This window comes from Coregonus clupeaformis, chromosome 31 (assembly GCF_020615455.1).
Source record: "Coregonus clupeaformis isolate EN_2021a chromosome 31, ASM2061545v1, whole genome shotgun sequence".
Taxonomy (NCBI): Eukaryota; Metazoa; Chordata; class Actinopteri; order Salmoniformes; family Salmonidae; genus Coregonus; species Coregonus clupeaformis.
Genome location: NC_059222.1, coordinates 28,718,785 through 28,744,674, shown reverse-complemented (window position 1 = coordinate 28,744,674; position 25,890 = coordinate 28,718,785). Strand labels below are relative to the sequence as shown.

Below are 25,890 nucleotides of genomic sequence, written 5' to 3'. Positions count from 1 at the left end.
TAAATTGGATATACATTTAAAATCCACGGTGGACATAACATTTTGAGTTGTTTAGACATAATTTATTGCAACTATATGTTTTTTCACCTCAATTTTAGAAGTTGTTTTTATTTATTTAAACTTTTGTTTTAACCAAATGTCAACTACCCAGTTACAAAACTCCAGTCGATTCCGTTATATTCGGATACCATAGTTTACATTCAGCCATCGAGCTGCGCGTCAGCCTAAAGTGCAACCAGCCTTGTATTTTTACCGTCTATTTATATTTGGTTGTCATTGGTAAACACGATTTATTTGCCTACCCAGTCTTTGAAGTGATTGGACTGTTGAGCTATCAATAACCTCCTTTCCGCCCATTTGGCCTCCTTTGGTTGGCTGTTGTCCCTTCTCTTTCTCTCTGTCGCGGCGGTGGGTCGGAGCCGCTGTGTTCCCGATCTGGCACGTTCCTGTCCAAATTCTTGTCGGTTTAGAATTGGATTCCCTTTACGAAATCTCCGAAATTCTCAACTCTGCCAAATTTAAAGCCAGTGCTCCCCAATTCTATTTTTCCGCACACAGCCTCAAAATTAGAACCTCCAAGAAGATGGCGATGGGGTCGGCAGTCGCCCGGCTTGAGGGCCGAGAATTCGAATACCTGATGAAGAAGAGGTCGGCGACCATCGGACGGAACTCATCGCAGGGCTCGGTGGACGTCAGCATGGGCCACTCCAGTTTCATCTCCCGTCGGCACCTCGAAATTTTCACCGCCGGTGAAGACGGCACCGGTAGCGGGGAATTCTACCTTCGTTGCCTCGGCAAAAACGGGGTGTTTGTGGATGGGGTGTTCCAGAGACGAGGTGCTCCACCTTTGCAGCTCCCACGAATGTAAGAAGGGTATTATTTTACATTTTATGTCGAGGTAGAACTGCTAGCTAACGTAAATGTGACTATATTCTGACCTCCGCTTTGTTATTGTTTTGTTCCCCCGCCGCCGCACGTGTTGTGTCAAGCAACGCCTGTCCCCACCGAACGTTAGTGAGCGCTAGCTAACATTAACTGGCAAAGCTTGCTTTCTTTGCATAGAATGGTTACGCGAAACAACCTGAAAATGTTGTAATTTAACATTAATAAAATTGCTACGCGTGCATATGTTTGTGTGCATATCTCTTGCTAGCACAGTGTTTACGAAGGAATATGTACAGTGCCTTCAGAACGTATTCGTACCCCTTGACTTATTCCACATTTTGTTACAGCCTGAATTAAAGGAATACTTTTTCCCCCTCAACCATCTAGACACAATACCGCATAATGACTAAGTGAATATGTTTCGAAATGTTTTCAAATTTATTGAAAATGAAATATCTCATCTACATAAGTATTCACACCCCTGAGTCAATGCTTTGCAGAAGCGCCTTTGGCAGCGATTACAGCTTTGAGTCGTCTTGGGAATGTCTATCAGCTTTGCACATCTGGATTTGGGGATTTTCTCCCATTCTACCTTGCAGTTGTTCTCGATCTCTGTTAAATTAGATGGGGAGTGGTGTTGAACAGCAATCTTCAAGTCTTTCAACAGATTTAATGGGATGAAAGTCTGCGCTTTGGCTGGGCCACTCAAGGACTTTCACATTCTTGTTCTGAAGCCATTCCAGCGTTGCTTTGGCTGTATGCTTGGGGTCATTGGCCTGTTGGAAAGTAAATCTTCGCCCGGTCTAAGGTCGTTTGCACTCTGATGCAGGTTATCATCAAGGATATGCCTTTGTTTGGCTCCATTCATTGTTCCTGCTATCCTTACCAGTCTCCCAGTCCCTGCTGCTGAAAAGCATCCCCATAGCATGATGCTGCTACCACCATGCTTCACAGGAGGGATGGTGTTAGAAGGGCGATGAGCTGTGCCTGTTTTTTTTCTCCAGACATAGAGCTTTGCATTCAGACCAAAGAGTTACATTTGTCTCATCAGACCACAGAATATTTTGCCTTATGCTCTGAGTCTTTCGCGTGCCTTTTTGCAAACCCATCGCATGCAGTCATGTACCTTTTTATCAGGAGTGGCATCCATCTGACTACTCTCCCATAAAGCCCAGATTGGTGAAGTGCTGTAGAGACTGTTGTCCTTCTGGCAGGTTCTACCATCTCAGCCAAGGAACTCTGTAGTTCTGTCATTGGGTTCTTAGTCACCTCCCTGACCAAGGTCCTTCTTGCCCGGTTGCTTAGTTTGGTCGGACGCCAGCTCTAGGCAGAGTCTGGGTAGTTCCATGTTTTTTCCATTCCCAATGGTGGAGACCACGGTGTTCTTGGAAACTTTCAACACTCTAGAAATTGTGTTATACCCTTCCCCAGATATATGCCACATTACAAATCGGTCTGCGGCCAGTTCCTTGGACTTCATGGTAGTTTCTGCTCTGACATGCACTATCAACTGTGGCACCTTACATAGACAGGTGTGTTTCTTTCTAAATCATGTCCAAACAATTGAATTGGCCACAGGTGGACTCCAATCAAGGTGTAGTGACAGCTCAAGGATGATCAAAGTAAATTGGATGCAACTGAGCTCAAGTTGGAGTGTCATAGCAAAGTGGTGTGAATACTTATGTAAATTTGATATTTCTGTTTCTCATTTTCAAAAATGTCTAAAAACATTGTCATTATGGGGTATTGTGTGTAGATGGGTAAGAATCTATTTAATCCATTTTGAATTCAGGCTGTAACACAACAAAATGTGGAATAAGTCAAGGGGTTTGAATACTTTCTGAAGGCACTGTAGCTAGTTACCTGTACTTGTGCGATGGGCCATGCTTTGGCTCAATCTCAGCATGATTTCTAATCGGATGTGTTGCAATGTTTGAACAGCATCATGTAGAAACAAACTAACCTACCCCATGTTTTGTAATTGTCAGTATGGTCTATAGATCAAGCTGAATTGATAACTTTTCAAAATGAAGCCAGCAACCAAATGTTACCCGAAGGAAATGGTCAATAGAAGTAGGGGGTTGGAAATAGTCTTGATTGTTATGATTAGTAGAACTGCGTACCACTCTGATTCTATTAGGTCTGAAATATCAAATATGCCTATGTCACAGCAGGCCAGTCAGCTGGTCCCATAGCAGATGATATGGTCCAAATATACCCACATGTAATAATAAGACCTGTTATGTAAGTGTCATGATGGCCATCCATTTATAAACCCAGTGTAATGGCTAACTCTTCTGGCCCACACTGGCTAGACCCTATTAGAGCTGCTCTGCATGTTTTGACTATGTGCAAAAATACCCATAGCAACACTGCTGGTGTGTTGCAGTCAGTATGCATAATGAAAGAGACATTCTCACAATTGTTGAGTGAGTCTGGGTAGGTCTGGATGGCCTGCACTTGTCATGTCCTAATATTATCTCTTTGACTCTCCCTCCCTCTCTTTCTTTGTTCTCTAGGTGCTGTTTCCGGTTCCCCAGCACCAACATCAAGATCACGTTCACAGCCCTGTCCAGCGATAAGAAGGAGCGTAGGAACGTGTCGGAGTCGCCAGTCAAGCCCGTCCAGCACCAGATAGCGCCACTGACCATCAACATTCCAGACAACATCGCCCACCTCATAAGCCCCCTGCCCTCACCCACTGGCACCATAAGGTGAGAGTGGAGTGAAGTTGGAGCCATGAAATGGTCAGAGCATTGCAAATAGCATGGTTATTAGAGTCTGGACCTCGAAGCTAGTTCCGATGCTGATTTCCATTCTTCCCCTCTAATCAGGGACGGATTTAGACCTTTCTCACCTGGTGGGTGCAATTAATTATCAGGTAGAACAGAACCAGCAGTACTCCGGACCCCCAGGCTTAGATTTGAATACTCCTTATATATTAGTACCAGTCAAATTATTCACCTACTCATTCCAGGGCCTTTCTTTATTTTTACTATTATCTACATTGTAGAATAATAGTGAATACATCAAAACTATGAAATAACACATGGAATCATGTAGTAACCACATTTTTTAAAAACAATGACGGGTAGGCCGTCATTGTAAATAAGAATGTGTTCTTAACTGACTTGCCTAGTTAAATAAAGGTTAGATTAAAAAAAGATATATATAAATAAGTTGCCACCCTTTGCCTTGATGACAGCTTTGTACACTCTTGGTATTCTCTCAACCAGCTTCATGAGGTAGTCACCTGGAATACATTTCAATTAACAGGTGTGCCTTCTTAAAAGTTAATTTGTGGAATTTCTTTCCTCCTTAATGCGTTTGAGCCAATCAGTTGTGTTTTGACAAGGTAGGGGTGGTATACAGAAGATAGCTCTATTTGGTAAAAGACCAAGTCCATATTATGGCAAGAACAGCTCAAATAAGCAAAGAGAAACGACAGTCCATCATTACTTTAAGACACGAAGGTCAGTCAATCCGGAAAATTTCAACAACTTTGAAAGTTTCTTCAAGTGCAGTCGCAAAAACCATCATGCGCTATGATGAAACTGGCTCTCATGAGGACCGCCACAGGAATGGAAGACCCAGAGTTACCTCTGCTGCAGAGGATAAGTTCATTAGTTACCAGCATCAGAAATTGCAGCCCAAATAAATGCTTCAGAGTTCAGGTAACAGACACATCTCAACATCAACTGTTCAGAGGAGACTGCGTGAATCAGGCCTTCATGGTCGAATTGCTGCAAAGAAACCACTACTAAAGGACACCAATAAGAAGAAGAGACTTGCTTGGGCCAAGAAACACGAGCAATGGACATTAGACTGGTGGAAATCTGGCCTTTGGTCTGATGAGTCCAAATTTGATTTTTTTGGTTCCAACCGCAGTGTCTTTATAAGACGCAGAGTAGGTGAACGGATGATCTCCGCATGTGTGGTTCCCACCGTGAAGCATGGAGGAGGAGGTGTGATGGTGTGGGGGTGCTTTGCTGGTGACACTGTCTGTGATTTATTTAGAATTCAAGGCACACTTAACCAGCATGGCTACCACAGCATTCTGCATCGATACGCTATCCCATCTGGTTTGCGTTTAGTGGGAATATCATTTGTTTTTCAACAGAACGATGACCCAAAACACACCTCCAGGCTGTGTAAGCGCTATTTGACCAAGGAGAGCGATGGAGTGCTGCATCAGATGACCTGGCCTCCACAATCACCCGACCTCAACCCAATTGAAATGGTTTGGGATGGGTTGGACTGCAGAGTGAAGGAAAAGCAGCCAACAAGTGCTCAGCATATGTGGGAACTCCTTCAAGACTGTTGGAAAAGCATTCCTCATGAAGCTGGTTGAGAGAATGCCAAGAGTGTGCAAAGCTGTCATCAAGGGAAAGGGTGGCTACTTTGATTTGTTTGAACACTTATTTGGTTACTACATGATTCAATATGTGTTATTTCATAGTTTTGATGTCTTCACTAAAAAAATATAGAAAAACCCTTGAATGAGGATTTGTGTCCAAACTTTTGACTGGTACTGTATATGTATTATTCAGCCGTCAGAGGACCTTTCAGCCACCATGGTTATGGGTTAGGTGTATTTTGGATGCTTGATGGATCGGATATATTTTTTGCCATCACAGGATTTCCATGTTCATCACCAAACCACGCTCTCTCCCACTCAGTCTCACCGTTAAATTGTTTCTCGTCCCCCACAGTGCCGCCAACTCCTGTCCAAACTCCTGTCCGTCAAGTCCCCGAGGGGCGGGGCTGTCTGGCTATAGGATGGGCCGCGTGCTGACCGCTGACCTCGTCAACGAGAACTCCCAAACAGACGACAAGGACGGCTCGGGAGGAGACAGCCCCAAGGTGAGACACCAGCAACTCAGGGATGCATCTGAAGTGGCTTTCTCTCTTTGTCTCCTTTCCTTTACACTGAAAGGAAAAGAGAAGATCAGTCAAAGCATTATAATGGAAGACAAATGAGAGACCTGGCCACGTCTGACAGACCAGTACTGATGAAGGAAAGAATACAAGAAGAGGATTCCACTTTAGACTTTTGACATGCACTCCTAGTCCTGGGGTAAATCGGCAAAATGAAGCATTCGGAACGTTGCAAATAGAAATGAGACTAAAATAGCTAAACTATTCCCTGTTCTACCCGACAGACAGTGGTATCTGTTCTACACAATACATTTCTATCTCAATATTCTGTAATGTTGCACCCTCCTGAATACATCCCTGGGTGACGGAACACATTGGATTTGTTTTGGTTCTCTGGGGTGGGTTACTCATTGAAGTCCAAAAGTTGCCCAATGTTTGTGAAATATTGACCTTGGAGTGAGGAACCCTGGTGAACTCTAGTAAAATAGGGTGGGGCTCTACTTGTTTTCCAACGTGTGAGGAACATGAAACTGAAAACAAGTTCTCACAAAACCAAACACTTTTTTTATTGACCCAGATAAGCACATGCAATTATAGCAACAATCTAAATGCTGCCATATCAGATATCTGTAGCATGAAATGAAGCCCATTTCTCCATTTGTTCTGTCCTCAGGATGACTCCAAGCCACCGTATTCCTATGCCCAACTAATAGTCCAGGCCATCACCATGGCCCCCGACAAGCAGCTGACTCTGAATGGGATTTACACACACATCACCAAGAACTACCCCTACTACAGGACCGCAGACAAAGGCTGGCAGGTTGGTGACTCCACCCTGTATTTCATGCTGCTGTGGTACATTTCTCTTAGAATGAGAGACAAACTGACATCTAAGTAAACAGCATCTTTTTAAGTTATCCTGTCTTTATCCATCACAATCTGTCTTTCATGTGTTTTTGAACTAAACTCTATCCTCTCTTGTGTTCTAGAAACTGATCCATTGTTTCTCTCGCTCTCTTCCCCCCCTTCCCTCTGTCTCTCGCCCTGGTGTTCTACAATTCCATAATTCTCACATCTCTCTTGTGTTCTAGAATCTCAATCCGCTGTAACCTTTCCATAGTAATGAATACTGTCTCTCTCTTTTGTGTTCTAGAACTCGATCCGTCACAACTTGTCTCTGAACCGCTACTTCATCAAAGTGGCTCGGTCTCAGGAGGAACCGGGTAAGGGATCGTTCTGGAGGATCGACCCCTCATCAGAGGGCAAGTTGTGTGAACAGGCGTTCAGGAAACGTAGGGCCAGGGGGGTACCCTGCTTCAGGACGCCACTAGGGCCCCTCTCATCAAGGTAAATTACTACTCACTATAACTCAGATACTCCTATATTTCCATGTACACTGAGTGTACAAAACATTAGAAACACCTGCTGTTTACATGACATAGACTGACCAGGTGAAAGCTATGACCCCTTGTTGATTGTCTCCTGTTAAATCCACTTCAGTCAGTGTAGATGAAGGGGAGGAGACAGGTTAAAGAATGATTTTTAAGCCTTGAGACAATTGAGACATGGATTGTGCATATGTGGCATTCAATGGGTGAATGGGCAAGACAAAATATTTAAGTGCCTTTGAATGGGGTATGGTAGTAGGTGCCAGGCCCACCGGTTGGAGTGTGAAGAACTGCAACGCTTCTGGGTTTTTCATGCTCAACAGTTTCCCATGTGTATCAAGAATGGTCCACCACCCAAAGGACATCCAGCCAACTTGACATAACTGTGGGAAGCATTGGAGTCAACATGGGCCAGCATCCCTGTGGAATGCTTTCAACACCTTGTAGAGTCCATGCCCGACGAATTGAGGCTGTTCTGAAGGCAAAAGGGGGTGCAACTCGGTATTAGGAAGGTGTTCCTAATGTTTTATACACTCGTGTACATTTTCCGCATACAATGCATTCGGAAAGTATTCAGACCCCTTGACTTTTTCCACATTTTGTTACATTACAGCTTTATTTTAAAATGGAGTAAATTGTTTGTTTTCCTCATCAATCTATATACAATACCCCATAATGACAAAGTGAAAAAATAGGTTTTAAGAAATTTTTGCAAATCTATTACAAATAAAAAGCAGAAATACCTTATTTACATAAGTATTCAGACCCTTTGCTATGAGATTTGAAATTGAGCTCCAGTGCAACCTGTTTACATTGATCCTCCTTGAGATGTATCTACAACTTCATTGGAGTCCACCTGTGGTAAATTCAATTGATTGGACATGATTTGGAAAGGCACACACCTGTCTATATAAGGTCCCACAGTTGACCGTGCATGTCAGAGCAAAAACCAAGCCATGAGGTCGAAGGAATTGTCCGTATACATGATTGTGTCGAGGCACAGATCTGGGGAAGGGTACCTAAACATTTCTGCAGCATTGAAGGTCCCCAAGAACACAGTGGCCTCCATCATTCTTTAATGGAAGAAGTTTGGAAACAACAAGACTCTTCCTTGAGCTGGCCGCCCGACCAAACTGAGCAATCGGGATAAGGGCCTTGGTCAAGAACCCGATTGCCACTCTTGACAGAGCTCCAGAGTTCCTCTTTGGAGATGGGAGAACCTTTCAGAAGGACAACCATCGCTGCAGCACTCCACCAATCAGACCTTTATGGTAGAGTGGCCAGACAGAAGCCATTACTCAGTAAAAGGCACATGACAGCCAACTTGGAGTTTGCCAAAAGGCACCTAAAGGAAACCAAGATTGAACTCTTTGGCCTGAATGCCAAGCATCACGTCTGGAGGAAACCTGGCACCATCCCTACGGTTCAGTATGGTGGTGGCAGCATCATGCTGTGGGGATGTTTTTCAGCAGCAGGGACTGGGAGACTAGTCAAGATCGAGGGAAAGATGAATGGAGCGATGAACGGAGCAAAGTACAGAGAGATCCTTGATGAAAACCTGCTCCAGAGCACTCAGGACCTCAGACTGAGGCGAAGGTTCACTTTCCAACAGGACAATGACCCTAAGCACAGCCAAGACCTGAATATAGCTGTGCAGCAACGCTCCCCATCCAACCTGACAGAGCTTGAAAGGATCTGCAGAGAAGAATGGGAGAAACTCCCCAAATACAGGTATGCCAAGCTTGTAGCGTCATTCCCAAGAAGACTCAAGGCTGTAATCTCAGCCAAAGGTGCTTCAACAAAGAACTGAGTAAAGGGTCTGAATACTTACACTACTGTTCAAAAGTTTGGGGTCACTTAGAAATGTCCTTGTTTTCGAAAGAAAATCAATTATTTTGTCCATTAAAATAACATCAAATTGATCAGAAATACAGTGTAGACATTTTTTATGTTGTAAATGGCTATTGTAGCTGGAAACTGCTAATTTGTTATGGAATATCTACATAGGCGTACAGAGGCCCATTATCAGCAACCATCTATCCTGTGTTCCAATGGCACGTTGTGTTTGCTAATCCAAGTTTATAATTTTAAAAGGCTAAATGATCATTAGAAAACCCTTTTGCAATTATGTTAGCACAGCTAATCAATTTTAGATTAAGGCTGTAATTTAACAAAATGTGGAAAAAGTCAAGGGGTCTGAATACTTTCTGAATGCACTGTAGTTTGAAATGGCATGCAGTTCTCCAGCAGTATTTAACTCACCAATGCCCCCTGTGGGCTCAGTTAGGCATTGCAGGTAGATTAAATTATTTGTCTGTCTGGGACACTGAGCTCTTAACCTAACGTAGCTGGCGTAAAAAAAATAAAATAATTTAACTAGATCCCCTACATACTGGTCTTGACGAAAATAAAATAAAAACTGTCGGGGGAAGGAAACAAAACTGTTGGCAGGTTCTCTTCTGCACTGTTAAACCAATCTGGTAAATGTGAAGGAGGAGTTAAGATGTAGTGTCACCTTGTTAACTCCAAAAGCGGAAGGTTCTTTCCATCACAGGCTCTTTCCATTTTCCCTGAAAACCGGAACATCCGGTTGTTGGGGACTCGGCAAAGGCTACTGAGCTCTAAATGAGTCAATGGGCTCTGGGGAGGATGTTTCTTATTGGCATGCACACACCGATGATGGCACACACTTTCACATTTGCGTCATTCTAATAGTATTCCTGCTGTCTTCCCGTCAGGAGTGCCCCGGCCTCTCCTAGCCACACAGGGGGGCTGTCGGCCCACTCCAGTGGTGTGCAGACACCAGAAAGCCTGTCAAGGGAGGGCTCCCCTGTCCCCATGGACCCAGAGCCAGCTCGGGCCACAGCTCCCACCACGGCCACTGCCCTACAGCCCAAACTAGCTGTCATCCAGGAGGCCCAATTCGCTAAGAGTGCTCCTGGTAGGTTGTTGTTTCAACTCTGGTGGTGGGTGGTAAACCACTCCATTTCCTGTCTGACCTCTGACACTTGTCTCTGGTAGGCTCCCCTCTGAACAGCCAGCCGGTGCTGATCGCCATGCAGCGACAGTTGCCCCAGACGACCATGAAGCCTGTTACCTACACCATGGCAACACCCGTCATGACAACAGCTGTAAGCTCTACCCCCATCATGCAGACAGTGCACGTACTCCAACAGATCCCGATGGTCACCATGGCTACCGTCGCTGCCTCACAGAACTCCGTTGTTACACTGAAAACAGAACCGCAGGAGAATGGAGGGGGAGACCACAATGGGGTCAAAGGTGGGGAGACTGAGTTTGGCATATAGATTTACAGTAAATTTTTAGTTCTTTGCTGTAACAGTCCCATATAAATGAAAAACTGTAGTCTTATATCGCAAAGTGTTTGTCACTCTTTCCCAGTCAAAGTGGAGCCGGTCCCAGCCATCACTACTTCCTCTATAGGCGGGGCCAATCGCATCATCCAGACCTCCCAGGCCACGCCCCTAACAACGGTTACCATCGTGCAACAACCTCCCCTGGGCCAGCATCGGCTTCCTATCAAGACCATCACACAGAACGGGACTCACCTGGTCCCCATCACTACTGCTGTTAACACAGGTGAAACACACTCAAAATGGCACCCAACACCATGAAGCTTTAAAAATGGCAGATGATTGTAATGACTTTATTTGTGTAAAATTACCAGCCTTTTCACTCTGTGCTTGTTTATGTCAGGCCTGCCATGAATCCAGTAGTGAAACTCTCTCTCTCCCCCCTCTCAGCAGTGGTGAACCCCCTCCACCTGTTGGCAGCCCATGCCTCGGCCTCTGCATCACTGCCCACCAAGAGGCAAAATGGGGAGCTGGCCGACCACCCCGAACCCAAGAGGGTCAAAACGGAGGAGGGGGGCGAGAGTATAGCCCCCGCTGTAACCAACTCATGCACAAGCGGAGACTGGGAGAATGGGGTTAGTGAAAAGGCCGGCGATAACTAGGGGTCCTGACCCCTCTCCTCAATGAGCTCTACTATTCTACTATCCCACCCCCACAACCTGACTCCCACTCTAAACCACGTTGATCCTCTACTCCAAGGTGCCAAAAGAAGAAGAGATATGGATCCACCTCCGGATTACAGAATGTGTGAGCAGTAGACAGACCACCACCCACCCATTGGTATAAAAAGCAGAAAATAATATGATGCAAAAACTAAAAGACCAAAACAAGGCCAAGGTACAAAAAAAAAAGGAAAAAGTTGTTAGAGGTGACCCTGTTTTGGAGATACAAATGAAAACTAAACCTTAAGTGAAGCACAGTAAGCCTTCATATAGAAGTTTAAATTTAAATGAAGTCTAAAAATGTAAATTAGATCTAAACAGACCTCTAGATTTTGACCACCAGAATCACCAAGCCTTCCACTGCTGATTGTAAAGTTTCTCTTTCAGTTTTTACCCAGGACACAACCCCAAGAGAGGGAAGTAGCCAATGGCATCATCCTGGTAGCATGATGGGCAAGCGCTTAATTTTTGGGAAGAAATTACTTAGACAGTTAACAGTAGTGTATTCTGTAAAAGGAAGTGTGTGTGTGTGTGTGGGGAACCATTCCCTATATCTCTGGCAGCTAGCCTTAATGTCGACCTATCTAATGCAGTCGTGAGTAGATATGCCGTATTTTGTTGTACACGTGTATCCTAGGATCTTCTTTGAGTGTACCACCTGTTTCCTAAGGCACAGACATTTATTTAGTAATAACCATACTAAAAACTAGAAGTGAGGTCGAAAACATCTAACGTCACCTGATATTGTGGAATCCTCTATTTTTTCCGCGGTGGACTCTTTATTCAGTGAAATGAATGTAGTCACCTTTTCCTTCAAGAAAACACTACGGAGTGAATTGTTTTGTTTTTCTGTTGTCAAACTCAAAATAAGTTTATCGCTGTACATCTACAGATTTTTCATATTTTAACAAATATCCTATAAGATAAAAGTATATTTCCATGCGTGTTTGACTGTATGCTTCATCAGTGCTTGCATGTTACCGAATTTAGAGAATTTACATGAGCAGATAACTGAATATGTAACTGAAGAAAATAAGACTGAATCAATGCTATACTGTATGATTCTGAACAGTGCTGCACTTACCCTCTTTATTTGAGTTATTTCTTTCCCTCCTTTCTTCTGTTGTCCCTGTCATCAATGGCTGTTACCTTTTGTTTAAAGTTGGCAGTCTCCTTGCTTGATTATTTTATTCTGTTTAGGCTCTCTGAAGTCTCTTCAGATTGTATTCAATGTTTCCATGAGGAAAAATAAGTGATAGATGTTTATTCGGCTTCAGTAAAATGCTTCTTTTTTTATAAATTAATTTAAACCTCTGTCCTGTGTCGTACCATTTCTGTCTGTGTATTTTTGGCTCGCTCTGCTAGACTGGTAAAGGCTCATTCCCACAGAGAAACAGACACAGTGTTTGTCGCCTTGTCAAGCAGTCAAAGAACATTGTTTTCAACCTGAGATGCCTTGAAAAGGGGGCGATATTAGATTCAGCAGCCAGCCACAGTGAGATCAACCATCCTTTTGCAAGGCATCTCCTGTTGTCAACGCTCTAAACATCACCATGTTACTTTTTTGAATCTCTTATTTCCGCAACTCCTAATGCAGTGGTCCTTTTAGGGGCCCAAGGTATGTTCTGTAACACAGGAGAAATGACACTCCAGAGAAACAGCTGCTAAGCAGATAGTTGGCATCTGCCTGGTGTTGAGATTAGGGAATACTAGTCTAGTTCTAGGGAAGTAGGGAGGACAGCGCTGTTGAGTCACCATGACCCTGCAGCTGCATTCCTGGGAGGTTAGTTAGTGTTCCAGGAAGTTACTGTAGGCCAGATGTGTGGGAAACAAGTGGAGAACACTTTCTCTATGAAACATGGCTGCATCTGAAAGGGCCCCCTTGTCACTATATTATGTAGTGCACTACTTTTGACCAGAATCTATATGGCCTTGGTTGAAAGTAGTGCACCATATAGGGAATAGGGTGCCATTTGGATCTAGCCACAAACTTCCCCCACATGGAGCCCTCATGTAATGGATTACAGAACCAACTGGACCACTTATGTCTGTATGCTGACACATTTGAACTGCCTGAAAACCACATCCTTTACTACAGTACTAATGGTACTACTCCCACTTTAGACCTGGAAACACTGAAGGGGATAAGTGCTGGCTTGGAGTTTATGGTCCAAGCATGTTTCCTTATAAACTAAAGTAACCTTCACACACAAACAGATCACACACTACCCCAAACTAAGTTACCTACACTACCTGACGTTTTATTCACAATTTTAAATGCAGGATTTTACAATCATGTAGTGAGTGAATTCCACTTGCACAATCAGAGCAGGAAGCAACAAATGAAATGCATTCAGTGGTTCCCATTAAGATGTAACAGGACAAATGACACAGAAGAATACATTATAGTACTGCAGTGTAAGGTCATACACATGACCCAATAAGCTACTAGATCCGATGCTGTGACAAACATAAGATGGGCTCTAAAGCATGTAGATCCACACATTTAAATGTTTTGTAGATTAGATAATTTATGCAGAAGTTTGCTCAAGCTGCCCCTAGTGAACAAGCAGAAGAGTTCTCTTCATGGGCAAACTACATCAGCCAACTAAACCTCACCAGAAAGGAATGGGTAACGTTGTCACACAAGAAGGTGGATTTTGGTTTAATTCAGTTAGAATGTGTCACTCAGACTTAAATTTAGGCCTAGATTCAATCAGATCAAGCGTCAACAGCAGACACCCGCATAGCGGATGTTTTGGCGGTGTCATAGGTGGAACTGAGTTGGAGCCATCAAATCAGTGAGCAGCTGCTCTTACGAACATTGTCACGAAGCCCACTGCTCCATTCACGTTAGAACTTCAGAACGAGAAAGTGTAGGCTATATATGCTCAAATTGAAAATGAAATAATGAGGATTTCTATCATCCTAATCGAGGCGTACATCTCACATTACAGTGTTAGAACTTTTAAACCATGCAGCCAATGTTAATGTCCGCTTTAAGTATAATGGCAGTTCCACCTCTGACACCGCCCAAACAACCACTATGCGGATGTCGGCTAAAGCGGATCGGATTGAATAGAGCCCGTAATCTTGAAAGCATATTTTTTTATGTAAGCAATGGGGGTGGTGGAAACTGTATTTTCAATTCACTGTGATCATGGCAGTATAGTCAATCAGTTCACACAATAATAATAATATAATATGCCATTTAGCATACGCTTTTATCCAAAGCGACTTAGTCATGTGTGCATACATTTTTACGTTTGACTGGGAAGGCTCTGGGAAAACGGTTGTATTAATTCATGAACGGATGTATGATAAACCTGAACAAATTAGGCTCGTCTGTCTGTATCCCTTAAGAAGATGCATGTTATTCATCTCCTTGGAGACTGATCAAGTTTCTGAGTTTGATCTTTACATTGAGTTTTGATCCTAATCAAAGTACTTGGGCCTAAATTCAATCCGGACCGTGGAAGAGCTGCGTTATAGTGTGATTGACATTCATTTCCGAGTGAGCCGACATATGCAGCGTTTACCGTGAATGCAGTCTCTGCGAACACGGAAACCTTGCTTTTAAAAGGTCCATAGCCGAATAGGGGCAATCGGATTGAATCTAGCCCGAAATCAGTGCTTTTGGTTCTTGGTTTGGCTTATAGGTACTAACTAGGGGTTCTAACTAATTCACCTCATCCTCATGGAGACTCATACTGTAAAGAATATTGCACATACATACCTACATACATACCTACACAGCAACATGAAATGGGCAGGAAGAGTGAAACAATAAGATATTGATCAAAAAATGTGTTCTTCTATTCTGTACAGTCTATGCAGTAAGTTACATATGTTCAGTCTGGCGTATTCATTGTGTTTATACAGTGAGTAAAAGCTAAACCTAGCTCTACCAGGGTGGGGTTTCACCAAGAGGAATCGCTGAGGTTAACCAGATAACCACTGTAAATACTCTGAAAGCCTGGAATATCAAGTTCATATAAAAATAGGAACTTTTAAACTGAAACAATTCTTCAACTGTACGAAGATTGATTAAGAAATATTTCTTTCAAAGTGTTTTTCAAAGTTATCTGGCCAACTCAATGGCCTTACCTTGTGAAATCCCACCCATGCAATTTGTACATATATACACACACACACATATATGTATATATGTGAGTATATTCACACACTCCACTCTCGATTCAGCTCAGAGGCACTCCCTATAGTTAGGTTAGGTGGTGTTAGTTGACAAGATTTGTTTTCTATGCATCTACCTATTAGAATCAACGCTATACGCCTTTAAAAAATAACCAACCGATCATCGTACATTTTACGGAAGACATCTTTAAAAAGCAAGTTTCCCTCTTTTGTTCTCGGAGTAGCAGGACAAGGAGGCCCAGGTGACATCCATTAGAGTCTTTTCTCGTCCCTCTGTCTGTCTTTCTGTAGTTGTCTAGTTGTACAGGGACAGTCTTTAAGTAGGTTTTGTCAGAGGGGGCACGCAGTCCCCATTTCTCTTGGTCCATCTTTCTTTCTTTCCCTCTCTCCTTCCTTCCTCTGTTGTTTCCGAGACGGTGTCTCTCTCTCCTTCCCTCTGACGCTCCTCCATGTAGAGTCCATCAGCACTTGGTGAGCAGAGACATCATCTTTTCCTCCAGTCCATCCCCTCATCCTCCAGAAAATAAACACACCCGCCATGCACACGTCTGTCCGTTTGCTGGAGGTGGTAGGGTGAAAGGTCAGACCTTCTCGTCTGTCATCTCCAGGAACTGTGCGTAGACGTCTCGGGAACACTCCCCCTTCTGGTTGAACAGGAACTTGTAGTAGCTGCCATCAGCACAAATGGCTGAGGAGAGAGAGGTCACAATAAGAGACTGTACATTTATTTTTTATTTTATTTCACCTTTATTTAACCAGGTAAGCCAGTTGAGAACAAGTTCTCATTTACAACTGCGACCTGGCCAAGATAAAGCAAAGCAGTGCGATAAAAACAACACAGAGTTACATATGGGGTAAACAAAACATAAAGTCAAAAATACAACAGAAAATATATATACAGTGTGTGCAAATGTAGCAAGTTATGGAGGTAAGGCAATAAATAGGCTATAGTGCAAAATAATTACAATTTAGTATTAACACTGGAATGATAGATGTGCAAGAGATGATGTGCAAATAGAGATACTGGGGTGCAAATGAGCAAAATAAATAACAATATGGGGTTGAGGTAGTTGGGTGGGCTAATTACAAATGGGCTGTGTACAGGTGCAGCGATCGGTAAGCTGCTCTGACAACTGATGCTTAAAGTTAGTGAGGGAGATAAGAGTCTCCAGCTTCAGAGATTTTTGCAGTTCGTGCGTACATCAGCTATATTCTCAAAGTCAAATACGTTTTTTTTTCTGGTGTTGGCAGAAAAGTATCCACAAATGTAAGAACACAGTTTCCTGCTCAAAGTCTAAAATGAGTCAATGGTGTCAACAATAAAACAATCAAATAAGTGGTGTCAAGTCAACAATAATATTCATGTCAACAAGGAAGGAATGTCACTCTGAATCTGTCTATAGACGCTGGGCAGGATGCAGGAAGTGGCTGGAGTATGTATAACTTGTGACTGCACTGGGCTCTGTTCCAGAGGTCTGCCAACACAAACATGTACTCAGAGAGAGATACCTCGCACACACACACGCATTACTCACCTATGACAGAGTTGGGTTCTGTTCCGAAGGCACACACACACGGCGAGTTTGATGGAACCTGGAACTTGGAGAAGCTCCACTTGGAGCTGAAGTACTTAGGAAGGAAACTGGCTGAGGCTAAGCTAAGAATAAAAGGAAATAACAATGATTCAGGGATGGGTTTGGAATTACAGGAAGCATTGGTAAGGATTCGAGAATGGGTTTGGAATGGCGGCTGGTTTAAAGATTAACATTGAAAAACAATGTGCTCACTTCAAAGTTATTCCTCCAAAGAATGGGGTGTATATCCTTGAACAGTCAACAAGACAGCTCTCTCAAAGAGCTGTATCACCACTGGCACTCATGTCTGACCACGTGCAACAAGGCACTACATTCACTTTTGATCAATGTTGCATAATTTGGACCTCTGTTAAGAGATCCAGTTGACAGTGCATAGAAAGGTTAAATGTTTGGCTTAGACAGACCTGGACTGTTTGTTCCTCTTGGGGTCCTCTGCAGCGAATATGTGGACTGTACCGTGGTCACTAGACACACAGATGAGGGACGCATCCTGGTTGAAATTGATGCTGGGGAGGGGAAATAAGTTACCAATCAGGACTATAACAATAACTTACTTACTATGACTGTGATATGTAGTTGTCGTACCTAGCAACCTCAAGACCGGTACACTAACTTTAAGTCACTCTGGATCAGAGCATCTGCTAAATTACTAAAATGTTAATGTAAACATTAAGCCGGGCGTACACTACACAATTTTTGCCACGATTTAGCTGTCCCAGACAAGTTTTTGAGATCGGAGACAAAATCCCCATGTCGTTGCCTACTCGGGGCGCGCGACCGTCACCGATGCTTGTTTAATGTGAGCGGGTCAAAGACGCAATCTGAGGGCTACCGTTCTCGTCTTTGAGCAGTTACAGACGTGCCTATATTTTCAAACATTCTTGATTTTTTCAGCACAAAATCTCCAATGCTCTTGTGGTGTGAGATGTGGAACGACACGTTTTGAGAACAGTGATCAGCAATAGCCAATGAGAGCTCGCCAGTGAGATGATGAGGTTGTTTCACTTCACCAGAATGTGTAGACTCTCGTGAAGGAGCGATGACTACTCCTAGTATGCGTTTGTACTTGCCTTTAATCAAAGCCAAAGTGTCAAATCGTTACAGCTCTGAAGTTCACAAGCAATGTTATTGAATTCAAAATGTTAGCTAGATATTTCAACTCTGTATGGCAAGCGTGAATGTCTGACTGAACGTTTTTGAGGCTGCTTTGAGCCACAGCTCGTAGCTACGTTAAATCTAATCACATCATTGTTTTCGCGAGACAGCGTGGTATAGAGAATCCTCACGACCAAGTGAAGAATCTTGTAGTGTGTGACCCTGTCTGTGCCACATAATTTAGTGTGCGCACCACTACGTTGGCAACACAAAAAAACTACAGGAAAGACGGTCGTTTAATGTGAAAGGCTCAGCGATGTTAGGATTTTGAAAGTCGTGTACTGTCCATCCGGCTTTAGTTAATTTCTCACATCTAATATCAGATGAAGAAATACCCAGGTTGGTTGGTTGTTCTCACCAGTAGATGTTAGCAGCCTGTGACCCTCGCCTCAACTCCTGAATCAGGTGGCCTGCCATGGTGTCAAATATTCTGATCAGGGTCCCCTAGAGATAAATAAACAAAGGCACAGAGACACAGCGTTGGGAGTTGGTCACTCCTAGTCTACAAGCAACAAGGACAACCAATGCTAGATATAAAAATCCTAAGGCACCGTCTAAGCCCAGGAGTAATTTTAAAAGGGTTAAGCCAATGAGTAGTTCTAAAGGGGTTGTAATACTTTCTCGGAGGCCGTGGCTATCCTGGTTCCCTGCAGGTTGAGGGCGATGCAGCACAGCGCCCCCTCGTGGGCGGGGATGTCCACTGGAGGCTTCTCTGTGTTGGCAAGGTCTACAATCTGCACGTGCCCAGAGTGGGTCCCCGGGAACGCCAGTAGAGAATTGTTACTGTTGGGACACAGCACACACAGACCTGGGGGAGGAGGGAGAGAAGTTATGGATACAGTCATGGAGAAAGAAAGAGAGACAGAGAGAGCATGAGAGAGAGAGAGGTAAGGAGAAGAGAGGAAAGCAAGAGAGAGAGAGAGAATCTGTCGATGGCTACACATTACAACCATGTAACACTCTTGTGAAGATTGTGTGTTTACTTCAATTATGAGTGTGTCCAATGTATTTAGCGGAGAGAAAGGGCAAGAGAGAGAGAGAGAGATTTGAGAGGAGAAGCTAGGACACATTACAACCATGTAACATTCTTGTAAAAATGGTTTGTTTACTTAAATTATGGTCTTGTCTAATGTATTTAGCAGGCTGGTTAGGAATCTGAGAGCTGCAATAGAAAGTAGCTGGTCTGTCTGTGTGGTAGTATTGACCTTTGGGGTTGTAGCAGGTCTCAAACACATGCAGCTGATGAGGGTTGTGGGTGAACGTGAACACTTTGATCATCGAGTCCAGGACCACCACGATCCTGAGGACATCAGAGAGATGCAGACATTAGGCTCAAGATTGAGAAAAAGGGAGAGATTTCTGGCCCACTAACATACAGCAATCTAATGGGGAAACATTGGTAAGAAAACATTTCACTACTCCTGACACCAAAATATTACCTTCTAACATTCCCTTTAATATTACCTAAAGGTGAACATCTTAACAGTCCCGAGTAGTCCTATAATTCAGCTCTCTCAAAGCACCAAGGAGCTATACTTTGTTATACCATTACTGGATTATGACATTGTAACTGGTTGGAAATGATACAGTACTATATAATTACTGCCAATCTAACAGGTTCTGTGCCTATCATGCTGACCACACCGCTCGCGTTAAGTGCACGAGCGTTGCAAAATAAATGTACACATACATGTTATTCAATCATTTAATCCAAACTGCTCGCGTACGTCAACGAGCGTCTGCGTAGCTAGGCGCTGAAATAGAACTTGATTCTATTTTTGACGCTTGACGCGCTGCAAGTCCCGCCTCTCCCATCTCCTCATTGGTTTTTAGGAGCATAGACCCACGAGTGATTGAAAGATTAACTGAAGTCCACACTCCAGTCCAGTTGGTGGTGGTAATGCACCTTAAAGTTGGTTGCCAACCACCATATAAAGTCCAAAGAAGAAGAAGAAGACTGAAGGTGGAGAGATTACTAGAAACTAACTAGGTTTACCCTTTTATCAGTGGATTAATTGTCTGAGTAGAGGAACTTGTACATTTCAGGTAAAATAACAACCCAATGTTTTTATCCCAGGACAAATTAGCTAGCAACAGCAAGCTAGGAACAGCAAGCTAGCTAGCTAAATTGCCATTAATGTTTAATGCGTTTCGACCTGTCCCCAAATTAATATAAGTGGTTCAGAGTTCGTTTTGATATTTCAACCTGTGTGTCCTGATCGCGTCTGGTGTGGATGGACAAAATCAACATGCACGCGATGGCGCACGCGTGGAGACGGTCAAGTCAGCATGTAAGAAGAGGGAGTGCAATCACAGCCAGCTATTACTGTACTCGTACCATCTTCCACCCTCACTGTGCTGTAACTTAGGCTAAATCTCATATGATATCCTATTCCCTATACAGTGCACTACAGTACTTCCAACCAGATTGCTGTGTCATTCGAGATAAAATTATCCCGAAGGAGCAGCCATTTGCAGCATTGCTGGTTGGTCGTAAATGCTTCAAGAGGTAGTTAAAGTGGTACTAAATTCTTACTCCATTTGTATTGGCACGCAACACTGCTGATAGAGACACATTAAGGGAAGAAAAAGGGCGGAAAGTGTTCGTACCTGTCCCTTCGAAGCTTCACTGCTTTGACTTCCGTGGAGAACTCAATTTCTATAACCGTCTTTTTCTTCAGGTCATCCCAGATCATCACTAGAGGAAAGCATCAGAGGACAAGGTGGGAATTACAACTGACAAGACCAACATGACATGTCTCTAGTGCCAGACCAATGTAAGGAAATAACTGGATATAGTCACTATGATGGAAAAGTCTACCACTAAGAGATAAGGGCAAGGAAAACATTTCTAACAGATAGAAGTGTTAGACCTTTTTCGATTTTGGGGGTTCCAAAATATATTATTTATTTTGCTCATATTACATAGGTGATGGAAAGTTCAGCACAAGCACCGAACACACACAGTAACCACCATACCTTTGTTAGGTGGGTATTTGGGCTTTTTCCCTCCTCCGACCAGCGCTAGGTAGTTACACCTGAACAGCATCTCCACATGCCCGACCCCGCCCTCCATGAACTCTGGAAGACACATACAATCACCTCATTGGCCATTAAGCTGTCAATCTGGCGGGTGGCGAGTAAACTGAGCCAATGAGAGTCAAGGGTGTCGCCTCAAAAACCACCACAATTATCCAAACCATTATTCCAACAAGATCTATAAATGTTACTAGAGATCCGTCCCTGATAAGGAGAATTTAAATAGTTTTAATATCTCAACGTTTTACTAAATAGCAAACAACTCCTCATTCTATCTGTATATTAAAAACAAACCTTTCCAGCATGCATGACGCATCACTGAAATAAAAATCACTGTAGTCATGTTGTTATTTAGACCCATATCAACCAAAGCCTGCACACCCTGCAGCAACCCTCCAGGACCAGGTTATCCCTGGCCTATACTATAGGCTAATCATTTCCCTGCAGTACTAAAGACAGTACAGTAAGCCATTTCCTATAGTGACTTTGGACCAGGTCATGTGAGGAGTGAGGAGTCACATGTGCAGGGCTCAGTGGCGGAATGATTAACTTCCTCATATAGCCCTCCTCATCCAACCCAGCCACAGACAGACAGATCCATCTCATCTCACACACAGCAGGAGCAGGAAGGAAGTACCTTGGCTCTCGCTGTCACAATGCTGTGTCCCTGTGTGCAGCAAAATGGCCTCGATTTACTGCAAGCAATGCTACTGACCCATTGAGTTTATTTACATATCAACAAAATGGCTACACCAGAACTTTGATTAACAGTAAACCGTAGAAAAAGGCACATTATGATGAATCATGATTATCAAAAAGGATATGTTTGATACACTTCTAATTATGATTTTATGTTTCATATTTGCTGTACAGTCATTATTTTTTACATATATTTACCTTGTTTTTCTTTCTCTTTGAGTGGGTCTGTGTTGTACACTCGAAACCCATTCTCCATTCCACAAGCAAAGCATCCTGGAAGGAGCACAGACAGACAATCCCAGTGGTTAGAACAACCCTGATCAAAGCTAGGTCCAAATAAATTCACAGTGAATGAATAACCACAATATTTATCCATCTTCAAAGACATCATGATTATGAGGGAGGTCAACTAAGGACAGTCTATGCTTCCTGTCAGCTTATCAGTTCCTGTACTTTCTCTCTTTCCTATCAGATTTGGAGCATGTCCTACTACTCCAGTAACCTGAAGTTGCCTGCAAGGAATGCACACACAGTGAACATTGAGCAGTGTTTGAATATTAGCAAACAGTCATTGCTTTGTTCAGAGGGAGACCCATTCATTCACTGCTCAGTGAAGAAAAGCTGACTTGGGCCACCCACCCACTCCCACACACACTGGTACCAAGCTTGTAACCGTCAAGTCTGTCTGCCTAGACTGCAATGAAATATGATTCTGCATCTAAAATAATGTATATGTTAAGAGTTTAAAAAGGAAGGTATATGGTGCACTTGACCAAGTTTGATGTGTAAAACATAGTATTTCCCCTGCCAAGTCTAGGGCTACACTCACTAACTAAACAATGGATCATCACACTCACAGCTTGAGCTAGCTAGCTGGCTTTTTATGTACAGTAAACGATTTAGTAGCTTAGCAGTTGTAAAACTAACGTTCTAACCACAGATAAAAGAGGACAGTTCTATAATATTTGTTATAACCATGATTTGTGCAATATAACGTTAACGTTAGCTTTGTAGCTAAATTAGCTAGCTAGCTAACGGACAGAGATAAAGATTAGAAAATGTTACAACCCCGCAAGCATATAGCTACTGTAAGTGTAAATGTATAGATGTTTATTTGACGTTAGCCACAACATTAGTGCTATCTTGTCAACAGTGGAACCCCCCACAGCTGTCTTTCCTGCTAGCTAGCTAACGTTACGTTGTTAGCTGATGCTAGCGTATTATTAAAATCTAAACGTGAGCGCCTAACAGATCCATAATATTTAGCTCTTAATATGATTAAAGATCAGAGTTACATGTAATACCATTTAGTTTGGCCAACGTTAGCTAGATAAATAGCTGGGTGTAATGCTGCGTTCATAACCAAGTGGGAAGGCGGTATTTACCGCATATGACTGAGAAATCAAATTGAACACCCCTCCTACTGGTAATTACTTGTGGGAAACTTGTCTTTCATCCCTGAGCTCCGACATACAGACCAAACCTAGTAAAGAAATTACCTTGATAACAGCATTTTCGGCAGTTAAATGCAACAACAAAACATTATTTATAAAAAGTAATATATTAATATGGTTTTTGAACATATAATTTGTTTACAAGCATGGCAGCTGTTCTTTTAGTTTATGGTTGACACAGCTTGTTGGCCATTAGCAAATCTGAGTTCATAGCACGTGAATGCATCCAACGGAGGGGTATCCTATGAAGCAGGTTTGAGGAGTTAGGTCTCTCTTTATGTAGCGTTGTCTCTCTTGTCGTGATGTGTGTTTTGTCCTATATTAGGTAGGTAACTCTGGTCAACTGAGTTCAACTCAGGATAACCGGCCATACGAGAGTGGCTCACATTTTAGCCAGGTAACTAACCTGCTCCGGGGCAGGCTAACTCTACTTACCCTGAATGAAATGACTGAGACGCGAGTTGAGGACCAATTAAATCAGATTCCCTCCCTCTTGCAAAGATTGCGTCATCTCCTTCATTTGAATTAAATATAGTATTGGCCTTGGCAGCAACTAATGGAGATCCATAATAAATACAAAGATGGCACTAGCGATAAGTAATAAAATAAAGACAGCGCTTCTAAAAGCCTATTTCACACCATAGCCTGCTGAATTTGCAAGGTAACTTTTATTTCATTTTTATTTTGGCACAAATGAAAATGTGGCACTGACTCGCCCATGGATTGATGTTTTAGCATTGTCTCAATGAAGATTTCAGCGTTCGACTAGCCATGTGCGACATGCACAGGCAGTTACAAGCCTGCTAGAGTTAGCGGCAGGCAGAGGTGCAATATCCACCGTCCTAGTATGGATGAATCCTGAGCTGGGATGTGAAGCTAACTGAAATTAGTTAGCTTTAGAAAATCCTGAGTAGATCTAGCTTGCTTCATAAGACACCATCTGCTCTTTACGACTTCACAACTGGTAATTACCACCTTCCCACTTGGTTATAAACTCAGCATTACAGCCCCCGGCCTCAAGACGTCGTTAGCATGGTTTCGACGACAGAACTGGCAACCAAAGACGATTTCGATGAAGAAACCATTTCTCACCATGATCCTGGTTGAATCCCGCGTACAGGAGTCCGTTCCCATGTGCATTTGATGGCAGTAAATTCATTATTTCGATCAGATAATCAGTCGTACGTTAGCCGAATTTTCACAGAATGCTAGCTACCATTTCTCCTGTGCCACAGACAGTCAGGAAAAACAACACAGCTTTTGGTTCATCCAGGACGCTCAAAAGAGCACCGAGCGATCGATTGATTGGGAGTTTCAGCAAAGATGGTGGATAAATGAAGATAGGTCACTCAGGCCGTTTACCGTTGTCTGCGTAGTGGGGTGGCTCTCCATAGACACCAATGCGATAGCAGTCAGCTAAATTCAGGGGTTCTCAAAGTGGGGAGAGGTCCGTGGAGGTACTGCAGGGGGTTCGCGGCCAGATCTCAATATGTTTTACATTTAATTTTTTAATTAATATTACTAACAACAGATTAAACTACTTTTGGCCAAGGGATCCATAGAATAAGTTTAAATTGTGCAATAGAGCCCCACAGTGGAGGTGTAACAATACCCATAAAACGTAGCGGTCAAACAGAGAAATGGTTTCAATCATTTTACCACCATTCATTTTTCCCATGGGGGATTTTAGAAACACTTAAAATAAGGGCAGTGTTTTGTGTAAGCTTACCCTGGCGTGACGTTTTGATAACAGCGCAAATCTCTCTCCGACAAGGTAACTTTTATCAATATGTTTGCCTGTAATTACCCCCCAAAAATGAAATGCTAATTAGCCGCTAATGTGGCTATCATACAGAAATAACTACATATCCTGTTGCAAGCTTTGACATAATCACTCAAAGCCCAATGTGGGAAAAACCTCCACATTTCTCAGTGCAAATACAAATGAACACTTATTTTTCTTAAAACGGCATTGTTGGTTAAGGGCTTGTAAGTAAACATTTCACTGTAAGGTCTACACCTGTTGTATTCGGCGCATGTGACAAATACAATTTGATTTGCAGTTACGAAGCGAGTAGATATTATAGCCTTTTTAGTTTCTCATGTAAATAATTGATATTGTGTATTTTAAATGTTTACCACGTGAAGGTAGCAGTTCAGCTGAGCATTGCTGTGTCCCACTGTGTGAGGCTTCCTCCAAGTTCAACACCGTGTTAAGTTTTCACACTTTTACTGCAATGGAAGACACACATAAAAAGTGGATCAGAAATATTCGATGTGAGAGATTCAACATCACCTCCCATATTAGGGTCTGCAGCCGCCACTGCCAAAGTGATGACTTGATCAAGCCTCCCACTGGACATCGGCTAATCAAGAAGAGAGCACATAACCTTAGGAAATAACATCTGCTAGAAATAATCACAGATAAGGAAAGATGTACACATTTTTTTATTTTGTATTATCTTTTACCAGAGAGGAAAAACAAGACAATGGTTATTTATAATTAATATTTCAAAAAGTCATCTCTGTAAAAAAGTTATACATTTATTGAAATGTAAATTAAATAAATTAGATATTGTTAGGCATCTCTTCAAGTAAGAGTAAAT

The 25,890-nt window shown here is 42.8% G+C and overlaps 2 protein-coding genes across 4 annotated transcripts; one reads left to right on the top strand and one right to left on the bottom strand.

Moving 5' to 3' along the window:
* Positions 1-377: 377 nt before the first annotated feature.
* foxk2a (forkhead box K2a) lies at positions 378-12,501 on the top strand. Of its 2 annotated transcripts, none has more exons than XM_041858696.2 (9): positions 378-864; positions 3,405-3,599; positions 5,598-5,748; positions 6,437-6,583; positions 6,917-7,110; positions 9,890-10,092; positions 10,173-10,433; positions 10,554-10,751; positions 10,919-12,501. In XM_041858696.2, the coding sequence occupies exons 1-9, from the start codon at positions 584-586 to the stop codon at positions 11,125-11,127; spliced, it is 1,839 nt and encodes a 612-aa protein (XP_041714630.1). In that variant the 5' UTR covers positions 378-583; the 3' UTR covers positions 11,128-12,501. The 2 variants fall into 2 exon arrangements, with proteins under 2 accessions (XP_041714630.1, XP_041714629.1); XM_041858695.2 differs by having other exon boundaries at positions 10,916-12,501.
* A 922-nt stretch (positions 12,502-13,423) lies between these two features.
* wdr45b (WD repeat domain 45B) lies at positions 13,424-24,709 on the bottom strand. Of its 2 annotated transcripts, XM_041858693.1 has the most exons (11): positions 24,377-24,709; positions 22,029-22,103; positions 21,769-21,798; positions 21,072-21,173; positions 20,703-20,790; positions 19,298-19,392; positions 18,710-18,900; positions 18,451-18,536; positions 17,342-17,443; positions 16,878-16,999; positions 13,424-16,030 (listed from the first exon to the last, which is right to left on the bottom strand). In XM_041858693.1, exons 1-11 carry the CDS (start codon positions 24,441-24,443, stop codon positions 15,924-15,926), a joined length of 1,065 nt encoding a protein of 354 aa, XP_041714627.1. In that variant the 5' UTR covers positions 24,444-24,709; the 3' UTR covers positions 13,424-15,923. The 2 variants fall into 2 exon arrangements, with proteins under 2 accessions (XP_041714627.1, XP_041714628.1); XM_041858694.1 differs by lacking the exon at positions 21,769-21,798 and having other exon boundaries at positions 24,377-24,708.
* Between the last annotated feature and the right edge of the window lie 1,181 nt (positions 24,710-25,890).